The sequence below is a fragment of the Vanellus vanellus genome (genome assembly GCF_965231255.1).
Source record: "Vanellus vanellus genome assembly, chromosome: 9".
NCBI lineage: Eukaryota > Metazoa > Chordata > Aves > Charadriiformes > Charadriidae > Vanellus > Vanellus vanellus.
Window position 1 is genome coordinate 2665142 of NC_138914.1, and position 26470 is coordinate 2691611.

General features: G+C 50.2%; 1 protein-coding gene and 1 long non-coding RNA gene across 2 annotated transcripts in view; one reads left to right on the forward strand and one right to left on the reverse strand.

Moving 5' to 3' along the window:
- Nucleotides 1-7518, reverse strand: part of ADAMTS9 (ADAM metallopeptidase with thrombospondin type 1 motif 9) — an 85142-nt gene extending 77624 nt beyond the window's left edge. The window contains 5 exon segments of the mRNA XM_082487998.1: nt 5012-5174; nt 6458-6846; nt 7006-7255; nt 7257-7385; nt 7388-7518. Coding sequence (XP_082344124.1) covers nt 5012-5174; nt 6458-6846; nt 7006-7255; nt 7257-7385; nt 7388-7501 — 1045 coding nt within the window. The 5' untranslated portion in view covers nt 7502-7518.
- An 8245-nt stretch (nt 7519-15763) lies between these two features.
- On the forward strand, nt 15764-23860 carry LOC309675390. The gene is made up of 3 exons (XR_014269487.1): nt 15764-15898; nt 16975-17161; nt 23759-23860. It is a non-coding gene; the product is annotated as an uncharacterized lncRNA (long non-coding RNA).
- The last annotated feature ends 2610 nt before the right edge of the window (nt 23861-26470 follow it).

Consider the following 26470-nt stretch of genomic DNA (forward strand, 5'->3'; position numbering starts at 1 on the left):
AGAGAGGACAACCACTTGGAAGGGCTGAGCGGGCTGCTGTTAATTACCGCGTGGGAACAGGATCGCAATCATCGAGCTGGCGGCACCGAGCATTTCCTTGCTCAAGACACAGGGCAGCACTCCTCTGCTCTGGTGGCTCCCCAGCATCACGTTCAGTGGGGAAGGTCGTTAAAGGTACTCTGAAAGGCTAATCTATTACAAATTACTCATTAATGCAACTGAAAAATCAGTGACATATTACTGATTATGCCTGTCACGCGAGCTTGCTTCGTGCTGCCACGACTTGGTTCACGCTGCCGATTCGTCTTGTGCTTTTTATAGCCACCTTCTCAACGCAACTTACACGCATAGAGCTTCTTTTCTCCTCCTGGCCCGGACGAGTACACGGGCCGTGCCTTTTCGGAGCCGCTGTGCCTGGCCACACACGTGCCACCTCCTGAGCAGTACAACTGCTTTAACGCCTTGCAACTTAAATACCCAGTTGGAAATTTGGGACCCTTCTGCGTCCGTATCTGGCAGGTAGCGGGACGCGCCTAAGGCTGTCCCCAGCAGCCATCTGTGCTGGTAACGCTTGGTGGTTTTTGGAAAGCAACCTCAGCAGCTGAGTCACTGGGCTTTCCCACCTCCGCCGGCAGCGGCTGGGGGCACAGCCAGCTCCGCGCAGGTAAGATCTGCTCTGTCCTGAGAGCGCCGATCTGAGAGCGCTGATCTGAGAGCACAAGATCTGAGCCCACTTCCAAAATCTCACCACCGCGGCGCAAGTTGCTGGAAGGCCCCTTTGCCTGGCTACAGCCCCTTGGCTCCCCTCCAGAAACAGAAAAAGCTCTAATCATCTTCCTACTAGTTTGGCACCATCAGAGCGTTGTTGCTGCTTCTGCATGAGGAGTTTCGCCCGTGGCGGATATTCCTGCTTTAAGCGCTCTCGTTAAGGAGCCAGGACTTTGTGCAAGGTCCTCGCACGTGGCTCCAGAGCCCACGTCTAACACCAGCCTCAGGATGGGCACGGCTGACCAGCAGCAAGTCATGGCAACAGCTAGGGCTCGCTATATATTCAGTCCCCGATTTATTCATCTCAGCCACTTGAATATAAAAGAATTATGAACAACAAGGCAGGAACAGGGAGTTATTTAACTAACGAAGCTGGGAAGGAAGGGGAAAGCACAGATCGGGAGAACAAAGTGAACGCAGTGGGAACGAAGGAGGAGCTGCCCGAAAGAGTTCATTCGGGAGCCCTGCACCAGGGTCACAGCAAAAGCTGCAAGGAACTGGCGAAGTGCGGAGCAATAAATAGCTGAACACGCAGCACAAGTGGGGAGACAAGAGCGCCCAACTCTTGCACTTGTACTCATGGCCACAGGGCAATTGTGGCTTAGTGCCACCAGGCGGGTGGAGGCCACGTCTGCCTCTGAACAAGGGGTGGGCAACAGGCAGAGCGACTGGGCAAGATGCAGAAAAAGGCTAAAGCAGTCACAAACCCCCAAAAAACTGGAAGAGAAGAGCTCTGGAGAAGCCAACAACCAAAATATATGTATAAATGCATCATTTACATAAAACGTGGGAAACATGAGAGAAAGGAGAGGCAACAGAAAGGGACATGAGACACAGAGCAAGAGGTGCCCTGCAGTGCTTATTTAGGTGATAGCAGTGTCCTGTTGGCATCTGGAGCTGGGCATCTCTCTGCAAGACCCGACCTTCGGGGTTTCACGTGGAAACTGGTGGGTAGGGCTGGCTGGTCTGCTCCTGGCGGGAGGTCAGACTGGATGGGGGGGGGGGGAGGGTGTCGGAGAGCTGCTGCCGGTCTCCCGAAGCCGGCCGGCACGGCGGACACAGCACCGCGTGGCACCGCAGGATGCAGCTCCGTGCCTTTTATCATCGGAGTCAGATTGTTCCTCCGTGGGGCGCAGGAAAGCTCCGCTCTCCAGCTTCGCAACGAGCCACTTCCTTTTTTTCTTTTTTTAGGGTCAGAATTTCTTTTCTCTTCCTCCTCCACCTCAAAAAAGCGGATATTTAATAATTTGGATCGGAAGAGCTTGCTATCGTGAAGCGATGGGTGGTAGCGGCGCTGCACCTAGTGACATCACGCTGTCAGCCTGGCCAAGTCTTCATCCCGTCAGGGCTATTCAGTAAAACACAACTAATTATTCTGCCAGATCCTCCACCAGATGACAAATTGATTCACGGTACTAACTAAAAGAAAGGAAGGAGGAGAAATTGCACCATTTCCTATGACTGAAACTACATTAACCTGTTACCCCAAGGAGAACTTTGTCAAAAGTTTTTATTGTGGCGGTTGAGCTATACGCCAGACGGCTGAAGAGCACTGCCAGGAGACCCCGGTGGTGTGCTATGAAAGTTCATACGCAGAGCACAGTTCGCATTCGATATCCATCAGCGTTCAGAGGAGAAAGATCTTTTTTTCAGAACATCTGCAGAGTATCTCATATGTCAGAGGACCTAAAACCCTTATCAGAAACTGCTAATTAAAACTTACCAAAATCAAGCGCCTGTTTTTCTAAGCTGACCTGAGGACAGTGAAAACTAAAAGTAACAGCAGGGAGACTGCTGCAAATGAAAGCTTTCGCTCAATCTATCAGTCGACCCACATGGGAAACTTTTCCTGGATACTGCAAGAAGTCTATAATTACATCATCATGGCAAGGGCACACCAGTATGTTGCTTATTAATCATTTCCAGGAAGAAGACTATCAGAAAGCCATTCTTAACAGCACCACTACCCGGCAAGGCGGGCTCCCTTGCTCACTGCAGGGTGGCTACTCAAGATTTCCCTCGCAATCATGTCCTCTTTGAGCAAATTGCAATCCCTGCCAGAAGCCTGCAACGCAAACGCACTTTCTCACACGTTCTTCTGACAAAAGACTGGATTCACACACAACACCCAACACCTATAACAAACTCCCAAACTCTCATGAAACCATTCTTCTCTGGTAGCCGTGACAGATGCACCCCAAAACAATGAGTGCTGCTGGATTTTGCATCTTCCCGCTCTGCTCCAAAGACACGTGAGAAACCAGACATAACCACCAGACACACCCCAGGGGCAACGCCACGGTTCAGCACTGCCCGAGCTGCCCTGCCCTGGCTCCTTAAATGAAGCGACCAAGACTTGTTCACCAAATGCGTTTTACCAAAGCATCGTTCCCTTTCAAAAACTTGGACAACAGTAAAAGGGAGAGAGAGACATGGAGGGGAAGAGGACAGGAGGACAAGTAAGGCTGTCACACCTATCTGGAACCCTTAAGCCTGTATTCGAGAGGCGAGACGTCCTCCCTCTACTACTCAAAGCCACTGAGAAGAGCAAGAAAGAAACCAAGACAAGCAAGAGGTAAAGCATGCTGGAGAAGAGGACAAAGAGATACACCATGGAGGTAATACCACAGACGGAGTATTATTCTTGTGAATCACGATCCAGAAGAATAATACCCTACGCGGAAGCTATGATACAGTGGGGTGAAACACAGCAGACCATTATAATGGCACAGAATAAAGTCCGCAAGCGAATGTCAGAGCCCTCCCAGCTACCTTTGATTCAATGAGTCCTGTGATCTGCTGCTCCATTTCCTCCAAGGGCTACTGATGCAATGTGCCAGATTCCGTGTTTCTTTCCAACTGTTCTGAGTCTCCTGCATCTGATCTCAAAGAAGGGAGCAGAAACAGCTGGAAGAGAGAAACCAGAATGGCATAGTCCAGCAGCAACCCTTGGAAGAACACACAACGACAGCCTTGGGAGAGGTACCGCCGTCCCCCAGCACGTACGTTTGCGCGTGGACATGTATCCACGTCTTCTAGAAGAAACACACCTTGCTAGTGCCTCAGCTCTGACTGGTCACAGAGCACCAGAGCATCTTCTGCCTTAGCACGCGACCGGTGCAAAGCTGAACAGACCGACAGCTCAACAGGCACGGCCGCGATCCACAGTTACGGGTGCCAAACGAGTCACGCGTGCTAAATGCAGCCCAAGTTTGGCACCACGCTTCTCCTCCAGCGCTACCTTTACTCCCTCAGCAACTCCACCTACTTTGCAGCACACGAGCGGCTCGCTGCCCGCGCAAGGGAAGCCGGTCGAGGTCTACTCTGTTTAGGCTTTAAAGCTCCTGTAGATCTAGCTGCGGGCCAAAGGAGAAGGGCAAAACAGCAGGTGAAGCAGGAGACCGAAGGAACAAGCTTCTTCAGAGAGAACTTAGGTATTTGCTGCCAAAGGAGAGGATTAGTTGTGAAAATCAGGAAGTCAACGAAGCAGAGAGCAGCAGGAGGCCGCTGCAGATAATAGGGACAGTAGGAGCGAGGCTATTGCTCACCGAGGCACGTGAAGGGGAGATAAAAAGGCTTGTGCTCTTTCATATGTGCAGAGACCAGAAAGAGGGAGCGAGGAGGTCAGGGAGATGGTGCTGGTGGAGGAAGGGCCACGAGAGAAAAAAAAGCCTTTGAAAATGAACCATAGAAAAGCGATTAATAAGGGAAGAAGTGTCAGGGTTGCTGTTAGGACCTTCTTTCTCATTTCCACTAGAAAGACACAAGACATTGTAACTCACAACCAAATTTGGGGAGGGAAGACCAGGAGCACAGCCAGACCACGACAGAAGGATGTCATTTAAAGGACAGAAACAGAATTTCAGACAGAGAGAAAATCAGATTAGGATGGTTAGGAATTACACGTAGGAGAGGACAGAAAGCAAGTTTAAAGGCTCGTGGGATATTTAAGGCAAGACAGCCCAAAGGATCTCTTGCCAGCCTTACAGCAGGGATGAAATGGAAACCGTAAGATTTTTCCTGACCACAACTTCCTTACAACCGATTACTAGAAAGCACAGGCACACCACATCTCTTCAGGACAGCAGTACCACCGCAAGCCCAGTCCTAGCGCACACGGTACCATTTCTAGAGGGGTCCCTCAACTCCGCAGCCCTTCTGCCCCAGACAAACCTACTAATTACTACAAATCAGTTCCCTTTCCTAAGTGCCAAGTCATCAAGGGCAGTAAGAAAACGAATACCTGGAGTATCGCAAGTCTGCCTGTCCCCTGAAGAGTTGGTTGGAGGTGTCCGGTGCCTGTAGACTAGATGCGGCTTATTGTGCTCTTCTTCATACTCCTGTTCTTCCAGCGACAGCAGCGGCTCTACGAAATAGTCCCCATCGTCAGACTTGAATGTGCCTAGCTGAGAGAGACCAGAGAGGAACAGGCGGTCAGCTTCGGGTGATGACAAACCATGGAGCAGGACTACCCAACAAAATGAGCAGTTAACGAGGGAGCTGCATGAGTGCCCGGTTCTGCAGCGACCCCTGCGAAAGCTCCAGCTCCCATCGCACCCATGCCGGGCTGCACTGCTCCCCACAGCCATCCCACTGGAACTTATGGAAAGCAGGTTACTGATCCGTAGGCAGGGAGTACGAGAGGGGGGACATCTGCCAGACCCCGTCCCTATGCCAGTGACATTGACCCAAGCCACCCCTGCCCAGGGGGAGACGGTGCTGCAGCGTGCTGGAGGCCTCAGTGCAACCCCATCACGTTGTGCTGGTTTCATAGAGCAGCTCTCCCCAAGACAAGCTTTAAACCCATGTGTAAAGACTGGAGGGAGGTGGCCAGCCAGTGAAATCCCTGCTTACAAGAAGACACCGACACTCCTAGTCGCACACGACTATGAACTGGGGATTCGGTGGGTAAATAAAAGATATCCACGATAAAAAACATCCTGCGGCCATCCTAGCCTGGGAAGCACGACTGGTAACTAGGAGGAAGACCTGCTCAGCCACACACGGGCACTGACCACACTCACCCAGGAGAGCTCCTGGACCAGGCAGAGGCCAGCAGGGACCTCCCGGGGACCACCTGGGACAGGCACCCCGGGGTGCACGAAGGCACCAGGGCCGATGGAAGGGTCAGCCCTGCTTGGGAGCCTCTGCTCATCCCTTTGCCAATATCCCCCCGCCCCCCGCCCCCCCCCCCCCCCCCCCCGAAGGTCACCAGGGTGGCAGGAGGGGCTGCCAGGAAGGCTGCCTTCAGCTCTCCTCGGGCCATGCCCCTGCCCCGGGGTGCAGGACGGCGCTGCTGGGGACCCCCCAGTCATCCTTTTGCAGCCCTCGTCGGCACCCTGGGGGGCAGGAGGGTGTGGGTGCCCGGGGTCTGCGCCCGCTGGGTGGCACTTTTTCCCCCCTAAAACCCGCGGAGCAGGAGGGGTCCCCCCCGACCACCTCCCTCCACTGCCGGAACCCGACGGAATAATAAAAGCGGGGTGGGAGAAACCCCCGACCGGGGCGAGCCGGAGCCGCCAGCCCCATCCCGCAGCCGCGGGGCGGGGGGAAGGGGCCGTCCCCGTCCCTCTGCCCACCCTCCCTCGCCCTGCTCCTCCTTCTCCTCCTCCTCCTCCTCCTCCTCCGCCGCCGCGCTTCCGCCCCACCGCTGGGCGCCCGGCGGGGCCGGGACCGGGGCCGGGGGTCTCACCATCCCGGAGCAGAGGCTGATGACGGCGGTGTGCCGCGGGCGGGCGTTGACGTGCCCCCGGTAGAAGCAGTGCTTCACGTCGGCGTCGGCCGCCTCGGCGTAGAGGCGCCGCTGGTCGGCGGCGGGCTCTCCCAGGAGGCTGACGGTGAAGAGCGGGGCGATGAAGGCCGAGCTGGCCGTCAGGTTGAAGAGGAACTGCTGCCCGAAGGCGGAGAGCCTGTAGTGAGCCTTGGGGGAGGCGGCGGCGGCGGCCGTCCAGGCGTCGGGGGCAGCGCTGGTGCTCCGCCGCCGCCGCCTGAAGTGGACATCGGTGGGGAAGGGCTCGCCAAACTCATTCACCCGGGTAGGAGTCACGATCTCGTACTCGCTGAGCTTCTCCAGCAGCTTGGCTACAAGGGAGGAGAAGCACATGCCCCTGAGCGGGGAGGCCGAGCCCCCCCCCCCCCCCCCCAACACCCCCCGGAGAGGGGGAGGGGGGTGGCGGCGGGCGGCAGCCCAGCGTCCCCCCCGGCCTCCCCCCCTGCCCCCCTCCCCGGGCACCCCCTTACCTTGCCTGGGGTGCAGCTTCTGCCTCCTCGCTCCTATCCTCAAGCCGTCGATGAAGAGCGTGGTGAGTGCCAGCGCCAGCGGCGCCAGCTGCATGGTGCTGCGCGCTGTCCTCAGAGGAGAGCAGCCTTCCCCCGCTTTCCTCAGGCTCTTCTTTTCCTCCTCCTTTTCCCCCTTTTCTTTATTTGTTTTTTCCTCTTTTTTCTTTTTTCTTCCCCTTTCTCCCCGCCGCCCCCCGGTGCGCTGCCGGGGGGAAGGCGCCGGAGCCGGGCGGCGTTAGGGGCGGGCGGGCCGGCGGGGCGCGGGGCGCCGGGGGCCGCGCATGGTGCGCGGGGGCGGACGGGCCGGGACCGACGGGACGGGCCGGGACCGACGGGACGGACGAGCCGGCCGCCCGCCCGCCTTGCCTGCCTGCTCTCCCCTCGCTTTCCGCCTCTCCCCCCGTCGGGCTGGTGGACGGGGCGCTCCCGGGAGCCAATTTAAGGGGGCGGGCTCCATAGATCAAGCAGGAGAAAAAGATCCCGCCCTGCAGGAGTAGGGACAGCCCTTCTCCTCCCCCCCCCCCCCCCGCCTTCGCTTTCCAACATATCACTTTCTTTCATTCCCGAGGAACGCCGGAATCGCAGGTTTTCGCCAAGAAAAGCCCTCGCTGCGGCTGGACGGGGCGGGCGGGGGGAGCCCCAGCCGCGGCCCCGCACCCCCGGCCCGGCCGCTCCCCGCCGGTTCCTCGGGCAAAGGGGGTGTAAAAACGCCAAGCGGCCGGGGCAGAGCAGCACCGGCTGCCGCCTGATCTGCCAGGTCCCGGGGGGAAGAGCCACTTTGTCACTCAGCGGGAGGAGAGCCGACTTTTCTTACATAATTGATGTTTTTCCCCCCCTTTTTTCTTTTTTTCAAGACAGGTCGAAGAAGCGTACCGACAATCGAAGAATCCACCACCACCACCACCACCACCCCCCGTGACACTTTTTAGAGCAGTTTTCTTCTGCATTTCTCAGATACGAGGCACTTAAAAATAGCCCTACACAAAAGTTGCTTTATGTTGTGCAGTTTTCAGGCTCACTGAGGGAAAAGAAAGATTATGTTCTTACCTGAGTTTATTGTGTTTTGTTTTACAATTTGGAAGTTTTCTATAAAAATGTAAGACATCCTTTAGACCTAAATGTAATTAAGCATTTTCTTCTACTCTTCCTCTAATCAAAACCCCAAACCTTCATTTTGGTTTTGGTGTTTTTTGGGTTTGGTTTTGTTTTGTTTTGTTTTTTTCAAAATGGGGAAAGATGCAATGAAATTTAAAGCCTGTAGGCAAGGCAAAAGAAAAGACAGTTGGAAGTTCGGATTTTTACTTCCATAGAAAATTTCAAAGTTCTATACTTTCTTCACTCAACTTTGGGACAAAGAACAGAAATAGCAGTATTTGCTGCAGAAATGGAAGGCTTTAAAAAAATCAAGTTAAAATCCACTTCTGGGCAGAATAGATCTTCCAAACAAACTGGTGAAGCCCTACAAACTCAACCATTAGCAGTAAATTACTGATTTTGTACAACGAATATAAAAGTCAAAGTAAGCAAAGCATCACCTGCGAAGCCATGCGTCTTTAACTCCGCGGCTGGGCAGGACCAGGAGGGCGGCTGGGCAGGTCCTCGGCAGCAGCTTTGTGCCGCAGAGCACAGTACAGGAATCTCCACGTTGGTGGAGCCCCAAGTCAGCACGCCTTTAAGGCAAGGCGTAATTGGCACGCAACCTCCCAGCGTGGCATTGTGCCCACGCTTATAAACCATGTTTAATTTAAGTTTAGGATGCTTACAGTAAGATAACTCGCCCATATTGGCTTCGGGGGCTTGGCAAAGCTGGGATGCTTCCAGACTTGAGTTGCTTTGCGTGCAGTCAGCTCTGACAATAGCGTTGGAGTGTCCAGCCTTAGGGCTGGCACGAGCACAGCCACGGCTGCCTGATGGTCCCCTGGTTCTGGGGAGCAGAGGTGTCTCCCTACTTCCACTGGGCGTATGTAGGAGCAGTGATGTGCCCATTCTGGTAGGTGTCATCTCCTGCCGGGAGCAGCTCTTCCCCATGACCAAACGTGGCTGTATCTCCATGCGCTCACCTGCGTGAGCAAACCTGGACCAGATTTGCTTTTAATGCTGCAAAGGGCCTGCACGGTAACATCTTCCTATCCCCACAGCTAATTGCTTGCTCATGCACACACATTAAGAAAGCAAGCCTCAGAAGAGGAGCAAGACCAAACTATTCTAAAATAGCTTCAATCTGCAAAGCCTGCTGGGGCCGCCACACAAACCCCTGGCTTGCATGGCCTTGCCTGGCTCGGCGTGAAAGAGCGCGGCATCCCCACCCGTCCCACACTGAATTGTGTCCTGATTGAGTCAGAAAAGCCACCGAGGTCCATGGGCTGCTGGATGAACAAAAAGGGGATCTCACAACATCATCGCATAGCAGCCCAGGCTTCCCTCAGGCGTGTTTTCTTCCTCCGATTCTTTTCTTGAGGCTTTCTCTGTCTCCTCATCGAATAAATGATTTCACTCACAGCGGGAGCAATGTCTGCTCCCCGAGCTGTGGTGCCGCTCCGCCAGGCTAGCGGGAGCACCCTGTACGCTACCGAACCCCTGACAGTCTTCCAGCACCTTCCCGCAACCTCCACGTGTGCCCCAAAACTTTCAGACTTCACGGAGAGAGGGATACGGGGTGCTGGAGCTCGGGGCACGGCCCCAGGAGTGTATCCTGCGCTCAGGTGGGCGCAGACACGTGTGCCGGGGCGAGCCGGCGCTGCCAGTTGGGTGTGTTGAGCGATAAGAAGCTGCCAGTCAGCAAAGGGGGAGTGAGGAAAAGTTGGAGAGAGTTGCCTGAGGAAGGAGAGAGCGAAAAGCTGAGCGTAGCATGAGAGCTGAGTCAGCGGGGAGGGGAGGAGGCTTACGTGGAGCTAGTCCTGCCGGTGTCCGGGGGGAGAGGGGCGCAGCCTTCGCTCTTCTCCTCCTCCTCGGATCAGGATGGTGTTGGGAAACAGGTCCGCTGCCGGTTTATCTGGGTTGCGGAGTGCCCCAGGGCAGCCGCCGTCCCCCGTTTCACAAGCACCCCGCGTCCCACCGCTCCCAGCCTCAGCATCCCCTTGTGCCGGGTCCGGTGCTGGTGGGCGCTGCTTCGCTCCTGTTCAGCTCACTGACGCAGGAATACCTATCAAAGCTTTGCTTTTTTTTTTTTTCTTTTTTTTTTCCTGATTAGTTAGTTTTCTACAAGGTAAACAGTTAATTTGGCTCTGCAGTGGGGCTCAGAGATGCTCAGGAGCTGGAACAGGGTGAGAAGTGGCAGCACGTACCTGTGATTTTAGTGGGTTGGACCCTTTTCTTGGCACTGAGGTGAGTGGCATGAGGTCGGCTTGTAGAGGAGCATCCTCCTGGGCTTCGTTCACTGCTCTGAAACCTTGGAGCACACAGACATGAGGGTAGGCAAGAAACAAAACCCCTCCATCTTTCAGAACAGAGGAGCTGACCCATGGAGGGACTAATTAGGTCTCAATTAAGGGGCGAAGTCGGGAGTGGACTGAAGTGCTCCCAGGACCAAATCCTGGCTTTGCAGTGGCACTAAACATGTTCTAGGAGCGTGGCGTTACTTACAATGCCGTTTCCATTGATGCACATAAGAGTTGTATGTTGTGCAGCATTTTGAATCTTTACAGCTGGAGATTAGGAAGTGGAGAAGGAAAGCTGCAGCGTAAGTAAATAGATTACGTGGAGTTTAGAGAAACTAAGCTACAATCTTAAATTCAAATAACTTTCCTATTAGGAAGGATCTATTAATACTTATGGTATGGCAATTGTGCAGACTCCAAGTCCTCACCCAGTCAAAAGTAACCCCTAAGAGCCCATACCTACCCATGGAAAAATCCCCTTAAAACTGGGAATTTTGCCTACGTAAATACTGCAGAAGTCGAGCTGCAAATGCCTCTTCTATAAACCACAAAATGAGAACTTGATCACAACAGCAAAACTGCGGTAGGAAGTTTAAGGCAGTGCACGCTGCTGCAAGAACACACTCAGGGAACCCAAATTTCCTGCTGGTTTTGCACTGCTTTTCGCCCTCCTTACCATTTCCTTTTCCCCATAGGTGAGGGCAATCCCCAGTCACTAATCTTTGTTCTTTGCCGCTCGGCGTCATCTTCCTTTATCTGCTGCATCCACTCGCTTGCCCAACCATTATCCCAGAAGGCAGACTGGTTCCCTTTGATGGTTGCTCTTCAGTGCCACGAGATAACCGAAGACAGCAAACATTTTCTCCTCGCGTCTAATCTGTGTGGTCAGAAAGTGAAAGATTTCATTCCCTTCAAAGAGTCGGCTGCTTGCTGGCTGGATTTCAGCCTCTCTTGCTCATCTGCCTGTGCTGGGAACAAGGATACCGCTGCTCTCTGCTGCCTTTTCTCAGTTTGGGAAGCTCTTCTGCTCCTGTAAAGGCTTCTCTTTACGGGACATTTTCAGCAATGGTGCCAAGGCTGGATTTTTAAGTTGGTTTCAGCCTTTTGCGTTTGTTCGGAGGGGCTGACGCTTGCAAGTTCTCGGTGTATACTTAATTTTCAAACTTGTTACCTGTGCCAAGCCATCTCTTTTTCATCCTGGTTAAAAGGATTTAAATGTACAGTTTAACTCATCTGCAGTAGCCATTTAAGCTCCCCCCCTCCACGGGGCTCTCTGTGCTTCCCCCGAGCCGTGTCCCCCGTAGCACGCTGCTGCCGTTGAGGTCTGAATCGCTTGGTTGGTTTGGGTTTGCTCCTCTGGCCCGGAGAGGGCTGGGAAGCAGTACCTGCCATTCACGGCCATACCAGCACAGCACTTTGTCACTGCTGTCACAGCTTGACCTCTGCGGGCCCACGTCCAGGTCCCCATTTCAGGGCCAGGTCAAATGATGCTCCTGGATGCTGCAGAGCAGAACTAAACTCTCAGTCCCATCCCGGTCCCCCGAATACCGAGATGTGCACGTTGGAGTGACTAATCCAATGTCACCCAAGCAAAGACGACCCAAATGTCCTTCAGCTCGGTCCTAGGTCAAACCGTGCAACTCAAATGTCTCCCCAGCCAGCACGTTGCCGCAGGAGCTGTGTGCTGCCGGAGCCATCCCTCGGCACAGAGGCGCCAGCTGGGTGCCGCGGAGCCGCAAGCGTAACCCTGTCCTTGCAGACATCATCCCTGCTCCTGGCGTGGGTGGGGAACCACCTTTTGGGAAGAGAAGGTAAAGGAGGAAAAGCAAACAAGTCTCTAATATTGCTCTACTCACACGCAAGGAAACTGGCTCTCAGTTTGCCTTAGAAACAACTTTGACCCCGGAAAACAGATACACGAGTAGGAAATAGGGACTGGGTGAGAGGAACAGCAAAGCCCACATAGACATTGCAAATGTGTGGGATTTTCAGCTTCAGGTCAGCACGGGTGGACATAACGATCCCTTGAGGCTTTCCGCTTAAAACTGCTGGTTCCAGCTCCCCCCTCCCCTGCTCCCAGCATTGCTGCGGAGCGTTCGCACACTGCTTTTGCTTATACCTCTTATCTGCCTTGCGGAGATTGCGTGCTCAGAGCGGAGCACCTTCTGTGTCTCACTGCAGCCTTTGGCATTTATAGACCCCATCCCCTATCCTTTTTACTACGGGTAGCGATGTGGGACAGGTCCTAAAGTAGCTGAGAAACACTTAATTCTGGATCTTCCCATTTTTGTGCAAATTAAGCCATCAAGCTAAACATTACATTGGTTTATCTTTTGTGTTTGACACGCTATAAATCAAACAGGGCCGGAATACACTTCTCCTGACTTGTAATATTGTGTACATATGCATCTACGCTGTGTTCCAGGTGTCTTTGCCAAAACATTAACAGCAATACTAGGAGGACTAAACAGAGCAGATGTTCTGTAATCCCACACCAAAAGGGAATGTTGGAAGTTCTGCAGGTACAAAAAGCTTTACCCCTTGAGCCATGTGCTTTTATTCACATAAACTAATTATCATAACAGGTCTGCGAGGTATCACCATCACCTTACGAAGGGGAGACAGAGATGGTCGATTTGGCAAAGGAGACGGAGTCGTGGAGCTCTGACCCCGTGATCAGTCCCACTCTCCCACTCGAGCCGGCACGCAGGGTAAGCGTACAACGCAGTACTTCGGAGCAGGGATCATTAAACTGTAAAACTATTTTAGGAGGGTTGTTTTCATTCTTTCCCCAAATAGTAGATTGTCTCCAGAGATAGTGAACTACAAATATCCATTAGAGCAGGAAAAAAGCTAAGCAGCTTTACGGATACCGAGATCTTTTTCCCCTGAACTGTTTGATTTCCCTAGGGGTGTCACAAGGCAGCCAGCTAAAAGCAAAGGCAGCTCCCCGGGGGAGGTCTTTGCGATGTTGTTGTATAGTGGTGGGAAGTCTGTACCTGTTACAAAGCCATCAAAAAATTGTCAACGGCTAAAAAATGGGAATGTTTTAGGCCTAATCCAGCTCCTGTCAAAATTCATCAGCAAAACTTTCACTGACTTGGAGAAGTGCAGAATCGGGGCCTCTGTGTCATTTCCGGGAGCTATTTTACAGCATCACATCGTGCTCATTAATACCCACCTGGCAAGCGTATTTAACACCCGGTATTTCATTAGCAAGATGCCACAGCTTGAAAAAAACATTTCTCTCTAACTTTGAAAAGTGGCTCTGCTCCCACAGGCGCATCACCAAAACTCAGAGCGTTTTAAAATGCCGCCCAGGTAGCGCAGACTGGCGCAGGGAGGGAGAAGGTAATCTGATGGTAGCTCCATCACTTGGTACAACTGCTGGCATCACATCATCGCTACAGCCAGAAGGTGCACCAGACCAGAGCAGCGGTGTGGCATTGCTCCCCCCCGATGTGAAAGGAATAAGAGAGGCTACTTACACGTGATGCTGCAGATGCAACTTCCAGCAAGTCTCTGGCAGGGATGAGGAAGGAGCTCTCCTCCTACACTCTTGCCCCCAGTTTCCTCGTTTCTGACAGCAGCATTGATAAGGAGCAGACCAGGGATGCTTCGGCGGTGGAGAGTCAGCGTGCAAACGTGTGACACAAATCTAAAGAGGGATTTGGTCTCTCCCCAGCTACGCTGTGTATGCCCTGGATGAGCGAGCGGTGATCAGGTTCTTTTTTCAGCCACGCGCTCTGCAACAACCTGCGTGTTTCTCACGGCGGCTCTCGCCCAGCCTGAGCAGGCGGGCACAGCCAACACCGCATCCCTCGTCCCGTTTAGCGCCTGGATCATCGCTTTGCTGTCGGGTGCCCTCAGCCTTGGCTTTGTTACTTAACTTCGCTGTCAAGCTCTGCTTTCACAACCAAAATAGGGCACTTAACAGTAAGAATTCAGTGTTTCCCAAACGATGGAGTTTAAGTAAGATGTGATGGAGCAGGCTCAGAAGTAGCGGGATGCAACCAAGGGAGAGCAAACTCTGAATGATCTGCAAAGCTGGAACTGAGTTGTCCTCTCCTTCCCAGCTGTTTCCATCAGCCATCTCTGCTCCATGCCTTCCTGCTCACAAAATACCCTTTGTGACGGCAAAGGCTTTGTAGGGGCAAACCCGGAATCCATGCGTTCCCCTCGCAGGTGCGGAGCGAGCTGCGCGAACGATGTGAATTGGCTGCAGCCTTCATAACCACATTCACGTCATGCCACTCAGGCTGGGCCACCGTAGGGAGACTTAATGGAGTGTAAATCCCCGTTTGGAAGTACACAGCGTCTCCGGCTTCTCCCCGTAACTCCTTCACTCCCTTCATGAGAAAGGGATCTCCCCAGAGAACCGCAGCTGGACGTTTTGGGTCATGATGGAAAGAAGGGGAGCATTCACACAGCCAGAGCTGCCTGGCTGAGGGGCTCGGAGCTAGCCGTGATGCTTCCAAGGGAATCTGCAGTCCCGAGACTAAAGCCTGCTAGCAGCAATCCTCTTTTAAAGTTATTGTGCGGCTTGGCGACAAAGATAAAGCACCAGATGGCTTGGGAAGAATTTTTAGGAGACAGTTGTGCTGGTATGCCTGGAAGGATCTCGAGAGTTTACGTTTACAATAGACTATTTCTTTCGAGGCGAATGTTTGTCAGGACAATCAGTTTTAATTACTTAAAATGTAGGCTGTTTCTAAATGCAGGCAGTGGCAAGAGGAGGGTTTTTTCTGTCTTCATTTTTTTTTTTTCCCTGAAGCGAGGACAGCCAGCAGGAATCCCTTCCTTTAACTTTATAGGTAGCAGATTGACTCGTGGAGACTAACGTTAAGCAGTTGTCATCCCAAATAGTGTCCTGCAGCACTTTCTTTCGCTGCTGAATTATTCCTAGCACAAGGAGGCATTTCTTTTTCTCTGTTTTCAGTCAATGAAGTAGGCAGCTAATTTTGTCAGCTCTAAGCACACAGAAATGTGGATCAGTCCTCAAAATTCCCAAGACTTTAAAACCAAGCCTTGCTTTGTCTTTTGGGTGAGAGGAGGGATGAGCTGGGACAGGATCCATAAGGCTGCCAGTAGGACTAAGCAGTAGGGCTGAAAGAGTTAGCCAGCAACCTGCCAGGAATCCAGACGCTGCTTCCATGCACCCAACTTACTTCTAAAACAACGCGTGATCTGTTTGCAGTAAGGATTATAGCTCTATTACCTAGAACAAACATCAGGGGCTGAATTTGATGACACCAGGAACGGAGCTCCCGTGTACCCAGTTGGAGAGCATGACATTTCTTTCCCAGCCAGAGTTCTTACCCAGGCACCGGATGAGGATTTGGGCCATTTGGTCCTTCCATGTAGCCACAGCCTCGCCAGAGCTTCTCGTCACCTGCGGGTGCGTGGCAGAGCCAAGGAGATGCGAAGGTGGACAGCACGTCTTGTATGCCTGGAGGTAGGACAGCTCTGCTAAAGAGGTAATTTTCTATCCTATGCTGCAGGTATGTTGGGATATACAGGTCATATTTTTCAGGTCCTCTCTACTTTCTGTATACACTAGAACATAAATAACATTACTGAATGTTGGTGATGGGAATCAGGCTCACGTTTGCGAGCCAGCTGTTTCCACTTTTTCTCCCCGTGTTTTATCAGCCTAATTCTTAAATATCCCTAACGTTTCCATCCAGAATTTTTAAAGGGAGGAAGCATGACTTGGAAGTGACTGTAACACGAATGGAGTTGTTGACCTAACTGACGTTGTTTTGACATGACAAGGCCTACCAAGGGACCAAGACCCCTTTGTGCTAACTGCAGAACAAACACAGGACTGAAAACGGAGCCAGTATCGGAGCTGCCCTGCCTTATCGCACCCAGTTAATGCGTTACTCCACGCCAGCGGCCAGCTAAGAGCAGCATTTGTTACAGGGAGAGGGAAAACTCGTACATAGCAGCAGCATTGTTTCTCTGTACCGTGTTCAGCCCACCGCTCTTTGTAACTCAAAGTCCATATTCAAAACAGAGAATTGTCCAAATCAGCCATTTTATTTACCAACAAGGTGGATGTTTGTGTTCACGCGATGCCAGGACAGGGAGATGCCGGCCCGTGGCCGAGACCCCTTGTAGTTTGTGAGCCATGCTGGCATCTCCCAGCACACGCGGGTCAACCAAACACCCCAAGATCTACAAGGGCACCTTCCCAGGGAACAGATGTACGGTACCGGGCTGATTAAAACACACACATGCTTATCCTGTTTGATTCTATGAATTAATTAACCCCTCTGAACAGTGAGAATGTAACTTTGTAGCCCCGGTTGTGTATATATAAAACCATCTGGTTTAGAGCAGAGGTATCTAATTGACTGCATGACATTTTTTTTTGAACACCACTGCTATGAATAGAAAATAGGCCTCTGGGCCAGGAGTCAGCAGTTTTCAAAGTCTGACATGCTTCTACCGAGAGCATCAGGAGAGATCCAGTGTCACCACCTCTCTGCTGCTTTGGCAGCGTCGTAACAGCTCTAAGAACTGTCCCTGTGGCCCTTCTCTCTTGCAGCTATCCCCAAGCCACTCTCCTGCTGCACAGCACAAGGAACAAAAGAGGAGCTTCTGCGATGCTTAAACACACAAAAACTGCTGCCCTGTCAGGGCCACTTCATCCTGTCTCCAGGGTGTGCCAACGGTGACCATCCAATGGTGACCATTCAGTGGTGGCCATCCAACAGTGGCCGGGTAAGAAGAAGGTAAGCTCACAGCAGTGCCGTACCTGAGCACCAGTCTGTCTTCCAGGGATCTGCCGCTGGGTGACCTGCGCCAGAGGTGATGTCCTTGTGCGCCTCTGCTGAGCTGCTCCAGGAGGAGAGGGACCCGAGTCCTGCCTGGGGAGATACAAACCTCATCATAAACTCTTGCCCTTTTGCAAATACAGTGTTGGTGTTGAAAAGCTCGACCTTGCACTGCCCTGCGCTCTGACATTGATACCAAACACGCCTGTTTAGCTTCCACGGAGCACTCGGAACAGCCATGGCTGTGGAAATCCCAGATTAACAAATTCTGAGTAAAAAAACCCACCACAGTCTCAATGGCAGGCTCGTGTAGCCAGACTAGGATTGCCAATGGCTGTGAGCCTTTAGGGAAAAGGGCTGCGAGATCACTCAGTGCATGGAGCTAGAATTACAGCTGTCAAGGACAGAAGTCTCTTTTGCTTTTCTGCCCCACTCCCTAAGACTTTTCTCATGCCCCAGCCTTCTCCTTCTGCCCTTCCTTCAGGCCATGTGTCATCTGTCCGGGTCACCAAAGAGTCGGGTTCCCGTGCCTAGAAACCAGCTCTTGTCTTAGATCTTTCTCTTTCTGCAGACACTGAAATATATAAAAGTAAGACAATGCATGAGTAGGTTTTTAATCTAATTATATTTACTTAGCAGAAGGTTAGATATTTCGCAACCAATTTATTCGACCCAGCGAAGTGCTTCCAGGAGAAGTCGTGAGCGTGTGGTACAGTGACATGGGAGTCAGCTGTCAGTCGGTCTGAAACGTGGTAGAAGCGCTCACTTCTCTACCCAAACCCTTTGGCAAAAGTACACGTAGCTCGTTTCTCGATTTCGGGAAATAGGTGCCAATGCAACCAGCCCCACCCCGCCGTTCGAGGCGCCTGGTGTACCCTGCAAGTGTGGGGACAGCGGTGTCTGGCCCCCGCGCCACTGCCACGAGCCCCCCGGCCCCGGCTAGCGTATGAATAGTGCGGCACTTGGAAAAATTCACACGGAAGATTTTGCGAGGACATTTGCTGGTTGAAATTCTGTCCTCGAGCCTGGAGTCTCCTGCAACTGTGAGGAAGGAGGCTCCTCGGCGTTTATAGCCGAGGTCAGTGGAGGGCCAGAGCAAGGAAGTTTGTATTGCAGCAATTTGTACCTTATCTTGTTTATAGATGTAAACAGAAGGTTTACGCTTCCGTTACTGAACTCTCCTACACCAAAAACGTTCAGTGCGTAAAGGAGGAGAGGGACAGGCAATGTGTGTGCACACATATTTCTTGAGCGTATTCGAGAAGAGCAGTTAAATAATCCAGTGTTTCTGAAGTGTTTGGAAAGTAAGAGTCCCTTGCAGTGATTGGAAAACCCCAATCTCTCTGCAGGCTGCACAGGGGTCATTCCAGGATCTCCACAGGGTCTGGGTGCAACTCCTAAGTCCTTGTGGTCTCGGGTCACCGTCCATTGAAGCCAAGAGTCCTTTCATGAGCTTGAGGTCACTCCCAATTGCTTCTGAAGTCATTGCCCAGGCTTTTCTCATTTTAGTCACAGTACCAGAGTTTTGTACCGTTTGAAAAGCTCCAAGGCAAGGGACATATGGAACCTACAAAAGCATAGTTATTGTGCTAGCTAGCTCCAGTCCCATGCCAAGCAAATTATTCATGCACACTCTGTGGATAGGAGGCACAAGCTTTCGTGTGGTTATATGGATAAAGGGAGGAGAATTTGGGCCACTGACTCAGCCTGTCAGCAATGTTTCCCCCTAAATACAGCCATGGAGCTGCAAAGCAGATTTCTCACAGCACTGACGGTGGGGCAGTACTCTCTTTGGAAAATGTGACCCCTTCGTTACATGCCACTTGGAAACCAGTATCATATAAGGGAGCCAAACTCTTCCAAAAGTTAGCCTTTTGATTACAACCTTTCATGAAAGTAAGCAATTGAACAAAAGCAGTTTAGAGATAGCATTTCAAACGAGAATCAGATGGCTCGCCTGGAACAGGAGCAATAGCAAACTGCCCAGCCTGCTGGAGACACGGCCATGCTATACGATGCTCCTCTCCTGCATCCAAAAGGAAACCTGACATTCAACAGGTGTTCTGCTTTTTGGGTAGTCCCATGGAAGGAGAAAGAGTTTGAGGAGACACACTACAAAAAGGTCCTTTAAAGTCACCTACTTTTCCATTTCGGCTCCATGACCAAAGGGCCTTTCCCCCCCCCCCCCCCAGTGGATTTTATTCAATTACAACTGCAGCGGCCACTGCAGAGCGTGGGGTACATTCCTGCTTCAGTCGTCTTTGTGTCCACTTGGCAGCAATCCTGAACACCCAGAAAAACAGACAGTTGCTCCATTTTTACTTTCCCCTTAGAAATATTTCTTACTTGGCCTTGCCACGCTAAAAAAAAAAAAATAATAAAATTTCTTACTATCCTTTCATAAAGGAATTAAATTTACTCTATTATTTTAGTTAGTGGAAACAGAAAAGCCAATCAGCTGACTGTAATTGTACAATAAAGCCAAGAGTAGTTCATTTCAATCCTTGTTCCATAATACTTATATAATTCAGACCTGGAGACGAAAGCGCTAAGGTCATGGATTAACGGTGGCTTAAAGTTGAAAATAGCCTGAGGAAGTAAGGATGACAAAGTAATTACTAGTGGGCAAATCATATGTTAATGGGTATGGGAATTATTTAGTGTATGACATTTAATCAATGTAAATGGAAGAAATCTAAATCAAATTCAACTTTTAAGGTCTCCATGAATATATATATGGCTAGTGTCTATGATTGAAATACATCTACAAAAAGTTAAATTTGAAATGACAATATATGAAAATACCTGCTTTTGTAATAATTAAAAATGTTGTTGAAATACAGAGATAGTTCTCGTGAATAGAGCTTTATAAGTTTGCTTTTTCCAGTGATGTATGAAACTAAAATCTGTGCCATTCAAATGAGGCACTGAGCAATCAAAAAAACGCACTGTGCAGAAACTCATCCCTAAACACCTGCCATAAACATCGCTTTTCTAAACAAAATATCACAGTTCAGAGGTAAATAATTTGGCAATTCACTTTGCTATAGCATGTGAGGTAAAGGACATGGAAGCCTTCATGTGCGTACCCAAACAAATTAGCGTAAATCCAAATAAAAGCTCTGGTGGGGTCCCTTCTCACCAGTGCTGGAATTTCACAAGACACCTAGCAATGATTCATTAGGATCACCTACTACAAGAATTACAGCTGGTACGATAAGAAGTGCTATGCCAAAGATAATTGCAGAGATTGCAAGAGTGCAAAGCACAGAAAAATTAGAAAAGGAATTCTGTGACAAGAATGGCATGCAATTTTTCCCACAACAAATAAGGGAAGAAAATTAAATTTCTAAACAGAGAATGAAGACTTATTTGCCAGGGTAACAGCTACTGCCTGCACAGAAACCATCCCTCAGAGCCCATGGATGTTCAGAACAAGGAGCAGCTGAACATACAATTTATTTTTAGTGCTTCTGTGCTAAAGAAATTACACCTGCCTACATGATAGTTGCATGAAAAAAAAAATACATCAGTAAAAATGCATATGAACTAGCTCCGTTATCGATCAGACCACCTCTAGCCATACTGCCCAGGACACCCCTGAAGGCGAGTGCCTCGTCTCTGTGATTGGGACCTACCGGGAGAAGTTCATCTTGGCCTTAATTCATCGCTCAGCCAGAGCGGAGAGTTTACAGAGACCGTGTGGGTCTCTGTAACACCGTGTTAGTAACAACAGAAATAAAACCACTCTCTTGGGATAATGCACCTTCTTTTACACAAACATCTCATCTCAAAGTCTTAAATAGGCAATAAAACAATATTTAGTCTTATAAGTCTTCTTTGTTTAAGTTCGTAATGTACCAACCTACCCCATGCATTCCCCACATTCAGAACACCTAGAAACCTCTATTTATTAGTAACCCATCCCAAAGTAAATGTACCATTTGAGCCAAAGATAATCTGTTCTGATGAAGACTGCTAGCCGGGTCCTGGGGGTACAGCAGGGTAAGGCGTTCTTGATTATTTAACAAAAAGAAAAAAAACCACAAACAAACAACGTTTTCCATTTCAGAAGTGAATTTTTGCACACCCTTACCCAAAGTCATGTTTTCTTCATTCAAATGTAGGTTGTGACCTCAAGAAAACATCCCCCGAGACCTTTCTTACTCCCAGCCTTTGGAGGCCGGCATCAGGAAGACGATGCGGCAACGCGTACTGTGCCCATACACACAGCACAGCATCTCAGGCTGTTTCACAGGGTTTCACCTGTCCTTCAATTGCCCCGCGCAGAAGCGGAAGGATCGTTAGATATATGTAGTACAACTTAAAGACTGCTTAACAGGCTGGTTCTGATTCTCTGTCTTCGGAGCCACGTAATCCTACTTCGTGTTTTAGCTGTTCCACGGATGAATCGGTGGCTTCGTGCTGGTCCTCGTCCAGCGACAGTAGATGTAAATGCCTTTGGCATGCAGCGCTTGGCTAAGGCGAGCACCGAAAGCGTTAACTCAAAGGCAGGGTAACGTCCTATTTGGTTGAAGTAAAAAGTAAATAAATACAGGATTTACTGCAATTTAAGGCTTAAGATGAGATCAGACGCCTGTCATCTCCAAGCACCTCTCAATCAGCAAGAAATAATCCTTCGCAAAATAGATTGTTGTTTTTTTGGTGCAAAGTTTTCTGGAGCAAATGGAGACATATATTATTCCTCTGTAGAGCAGAGGGAGGTGAAAGCATAAACTCAGCTGAAAACTTATCTGGGGCTTCTGGCAAGTGCAGGCCAGGAGCCTGTGATTTGCGCTGCTTACCGCATCTCTGCATTTCATGAATCCCAGATGATGTGCGGGGGAATCTCTTTAAAAGGATGTAGGAAGTTAGAACTGTCATCAGCTAATGAAGAGGGCAGGGGAATGAGAATGGAGCGAGAAGCAGAGCGGGCTCAGAGCTCTGACTCGCTCCTGTTCCCGGGAATTACTGCTTCGCAGCCACCTGCCTACAGGGTTAATTTTCTTCCCCTCTTTATTTGAAATGAGGGGAGTCAACCCGACCTTTACTTTCAGATCTGAGAGAAGCCTTGAAAATGAGAACAGCGAAGCCGTCCAAATGCAAACACTGGCTACAGTAGACCTATTTATAAATAGTTTAGAAGAACACCATGAACTGCAGAAGGAGGGGAACTCTCTTCCCCCCCCAACCCCCCCTGCCAAGTTGGCCGCCTCAGTGAACACAGTGGCATGCTTGAATTTGCTTTCTTACATACCAGGAGACCTGTAGCAGAAAATGAGGTTAAATCCACAAACGCCGGACCCGATTGGGTCAAGTGGCACCGGCTCCGGTTTTGCTGTAGCGCATAAAGGGGCCGTTCTGCAAAGCAAATCCCCGGTCTCAACACCGTCCTTCAGGCGTCCTGCAGGTCAGCCATCCTGCCTCACGGGAACGGTCCCTGGACGGGGCTGCCGAGGGGAAAATCCCAAACCAGGTCAAGCGAGATCTACCTCCAAGGATGCGCCATCCCTGGAAACATTATGGGGCTCTGAGCAACCTGATCTAGTTGAAGATGTCCCTGCTCATTGCAGGGGAGGTTGGACTAGATGGCCTTTAAAAGCCCCTTCCAACCCAAACCATTCTATGATTCTGTGAAAGAGGGGCCGGGGACTGCCTCCCAGGACACCTCCATCCTTCTCTTCCCGCTCTCTGCAACCTAAAAAGGTTTTCTTTTGCAGGGTTCATAAAGAATAAATAAACAAACCACTCAACTGGTCTGACTGCAATAGTAAGTAACATTAAAAATTCAGAAAGTGAGAAAATAGGCCCAAAACAGCCAACACCCAAGCCCTCACGAATTCTTGTAACAGTTCAGATTTATCATAGCCGCCGACGCGCGGCACAACTCGCCCTCATGTCTGCTATTAGCACACTTCTGCCGGGCTGTTACGTTCCGTTTTGAACCTTCGCCCCGCAAGGAGTTGTCTCACCAGATGGTTAACCTTTGTTTTAGAGAATGTCCTATGTGAAAACAAACTCTGGCCTTGCAAAGCTTCCCGGTTTGTATTTCCTCCCCTCCCGATTACTTCGGAAAGTAGTTTAAATTTCCCTTTTCTGAGAAGTGTTATCTAATGGCAAACCAGTAGTGACGTCACCACGCAGACAATGCGGTCACTAAAGTGCGGTCAGTGGAGGTGGCTCAGATACTTAAAAAAACATTGCAGACGGAGCATTTCATCCCTTTCCTGTCGGCCCCGCACACAAACACTGAGAATCAAGGCAGCTTTCTGGGGCCTGACAAGGTTAGAGCAGATCAGAGAGTCAGCTGGTCGTATTGTGCGTTATTTCAGAATAATACCCACCTGCCTGTAATTACTGACACGTCTCGGCTTCCCCTACCTGCAGACGTCACAGACTGCCGCTTACCCCCATTTGAGTCACATCACAGATGCCACTGGAGCATAGGAGGACCGGGAAGTGAAGTCAGTTAAAGGTGAGATGCAGAGAAGAAAAATGCGCATCTTTGGCACATCGCTATAAACAAAGGTTAACCCACTTTCCCCTCTTTTGCAGGTCACTCGGAGTGGGTGAATTTTACCAACCCCGACATTTCCGGCTGCATTTGTCTTCTCTTTGCCATCTGATTTCTCCTGAAGCCTCTCTAACAAACTTCACAGGTGATTTCTGGGGTCAGGGTGGTGTCTCTGTATTTGTATTTCACAGCCCTCAGTAGAATTGTTGTCCCCGAACTTATTTGGTTACTCCGGAACTCGGGAGGCTCGCAGAGAAAAGACTGAAAACGATTTGATCTTCTTTTTTTACCGTGGGCTATAGTCAAAGGCAGGCTCCTCTCTCCAACCAGCTGCCTGAAACGTCCCATTTCACAGGAAACGATCTGGTGTAGGGGTTAGCTTGAAGGGTCAATGAGCAAGCTGCCGGCTGTGTCAATGGCGGACTCGCTCTTCTGGGATAGCTGTGGCTAAGGGACTTGAATTCCTCCTTTTGAACGAAAGCAGAATAAGCAAAGAGCACAGAGGAGAGGTGGGCCCACTGCGTTGGGCAGGCATGGCAGTGCCCACCTGGCACAGCCCGCCGGTGAAGAGGCAGCATCCCCAGAAATTCGGGCATGTCCAGCAGGACCCCGTAACGCCCAGGGCGATGGGGGAAGGAGCCCTGAAAGGGCTTGTGCCTCCACCAAAGTCCCTGATGCTACTGGCAAAGCACCCATTGAATTTATCGGCTTTGGGTTAAGCTGGTTAGAGGAACAGCTGGAAAGGTGAGTGTCTTTAATTAAAGGGACAATCATTCACAAATTACATTGGATGCCTCACAGTAAAAAATAAACTGTTTATTAATAACGGTTTTAAGGCTCAGTTCCTGTTTTAAGCAAAATAAATTTAAGTAAGCAGTCCCAGCTGAGGTTCTGGTGGGAGGGAGCTTACTGGAAAAATTAAACAAGTTAAAAAAGAAAAAAGCTACTCAGAATTTACTATTGTTCGTTTGCCATCTTTAAAGTTTTAGGAGGAAGGTAATGCAACCTAGCACTTGCACTTCAAAAGTTTTCATGAGCCACTAGCAACAGGCATAATTCTCCTCCAAAGCAGAACTGAGAATCAGAAACTCTCTCATTTCTTATTTTCTTGATACTGTAAATGCATTTTATATACACACGCATGCATGCACACACTATGTATATTTTTATATATATATATATATATATACACACACACTTACATATACGTATATATACACACACTTATTCCTGATGCAAAGCAGCTTGGGACTATCTCTCAACATAGAATTTGGCAGCTGAAGCGCGCCCAGTTCAAGCTGGCAAACTCTCTCGAACACACCACGAGAGATGGAAAGGGCAGCAATTAAACACCATTTTTATTGCTGAAGAAGGATCGGTTCCCTGCGATACTTCAAATTCCTTCTGCAGCCACGGGCAGATGATTTAGTGCCAGACTTTCGGAGGGATTACGGTTTGCAAAGATGCAGATAGAAAACCTATAGGAATTTCTTTAATGCCTGGTGCCAAGGGGAGCTGGACATCTGGGGAGAATTTCGAGATTTGTTCTGTGTGCCTCTTTCTCTCCTAATTTGCTTTAACAGATGCAGTTTTCCCTGCCTCAGCTCTTCCTAGTTAGAAAATGGCAAAAGCAGTAATTCCCTTCCCCGTCAGGAAGGATCAGGAAGGTGAGGTGCTCCAACAAACAAGGCAGCTGAAAAAAAGGAGTTCAGGGAAGGAATACACAAAGTTGAATGTGTTGCTTCTCACCTTTACCAGACATGAACGACCTATGAAATATTTATCATCAGAACTGTTGTCCTCACGTTAGGAAACGCTACCTGGAGCCTATACGGCACCACTGCTTCCTATACACTACTTTTTTTCTTTTACAGTTACAATTGGAGAAGAGCTTCACACCTGAAAGTGGGGGTTCAGCTCCAACACCTTTTCTGAGCAGTGACAGGCTGTGCAGTTGGTCACAAGAGTCTCCCAAAACCATAGAGCTGAAAAGCCCACCCCCTGCCCACTGCCCACCAGGCCTGACGCCTGGCAGAAACTCACCGTTTTATCAGCGTTCATCGGAGGGCCGTTATGGTCCGAACGTCGATGTCCCAGGCGGAGTTGTGGGATCACGGAGACACCGAACCACGTCATGTGAATCTTGCACGTTTGCGTTTTCATCTTGTACAAGCCTCTGTCCCACACCAGCGATGTTCTCACCTTGTCATCTTATCTAATGGAAGAAAGCTTGCTGTGCCTTCTGCCCTCAGGTTCCTTTTCCCTTCTGTTCTCAAGTATCATTAATAAAGAAAGTACTGGAAACGTACCTCCCAGGGCAGTTGCACAATATTTAATGGAAAAACCATCTTTGTATATTTAAAAGAAAAAAAAAACAAAAGCTGACACCTACCTCTGACAGTGAAGTTCGGAAAGCATTTAACAAGAAGCCAACCGGTAAGCAACAGAAGCTGCAGCGCCTTGTTTCCTTTGGCTCCCCGGCTCAGGGTCGGGCCAGGCTCTGGGCAGCAACACACAAATTCGAATCAGAACATCGCCTATAGCGGGAATACTTTTCCTATGAGTAGTTTGCGGCATCCAGAGATTTACTCGAGATTACAGGGTGACTTTTGTTCCTGATCGGGGGGCATGAATTTAATCTCTCCTTTCTTCAGTTGCTTATCTTGCTACTGCTGACATATCTAGCTGTCTGTCAAATTTGGATGAAACTTAGCAATGTGTTCGGAGGAGTAGAGTCTGACTTACAGTGTGAT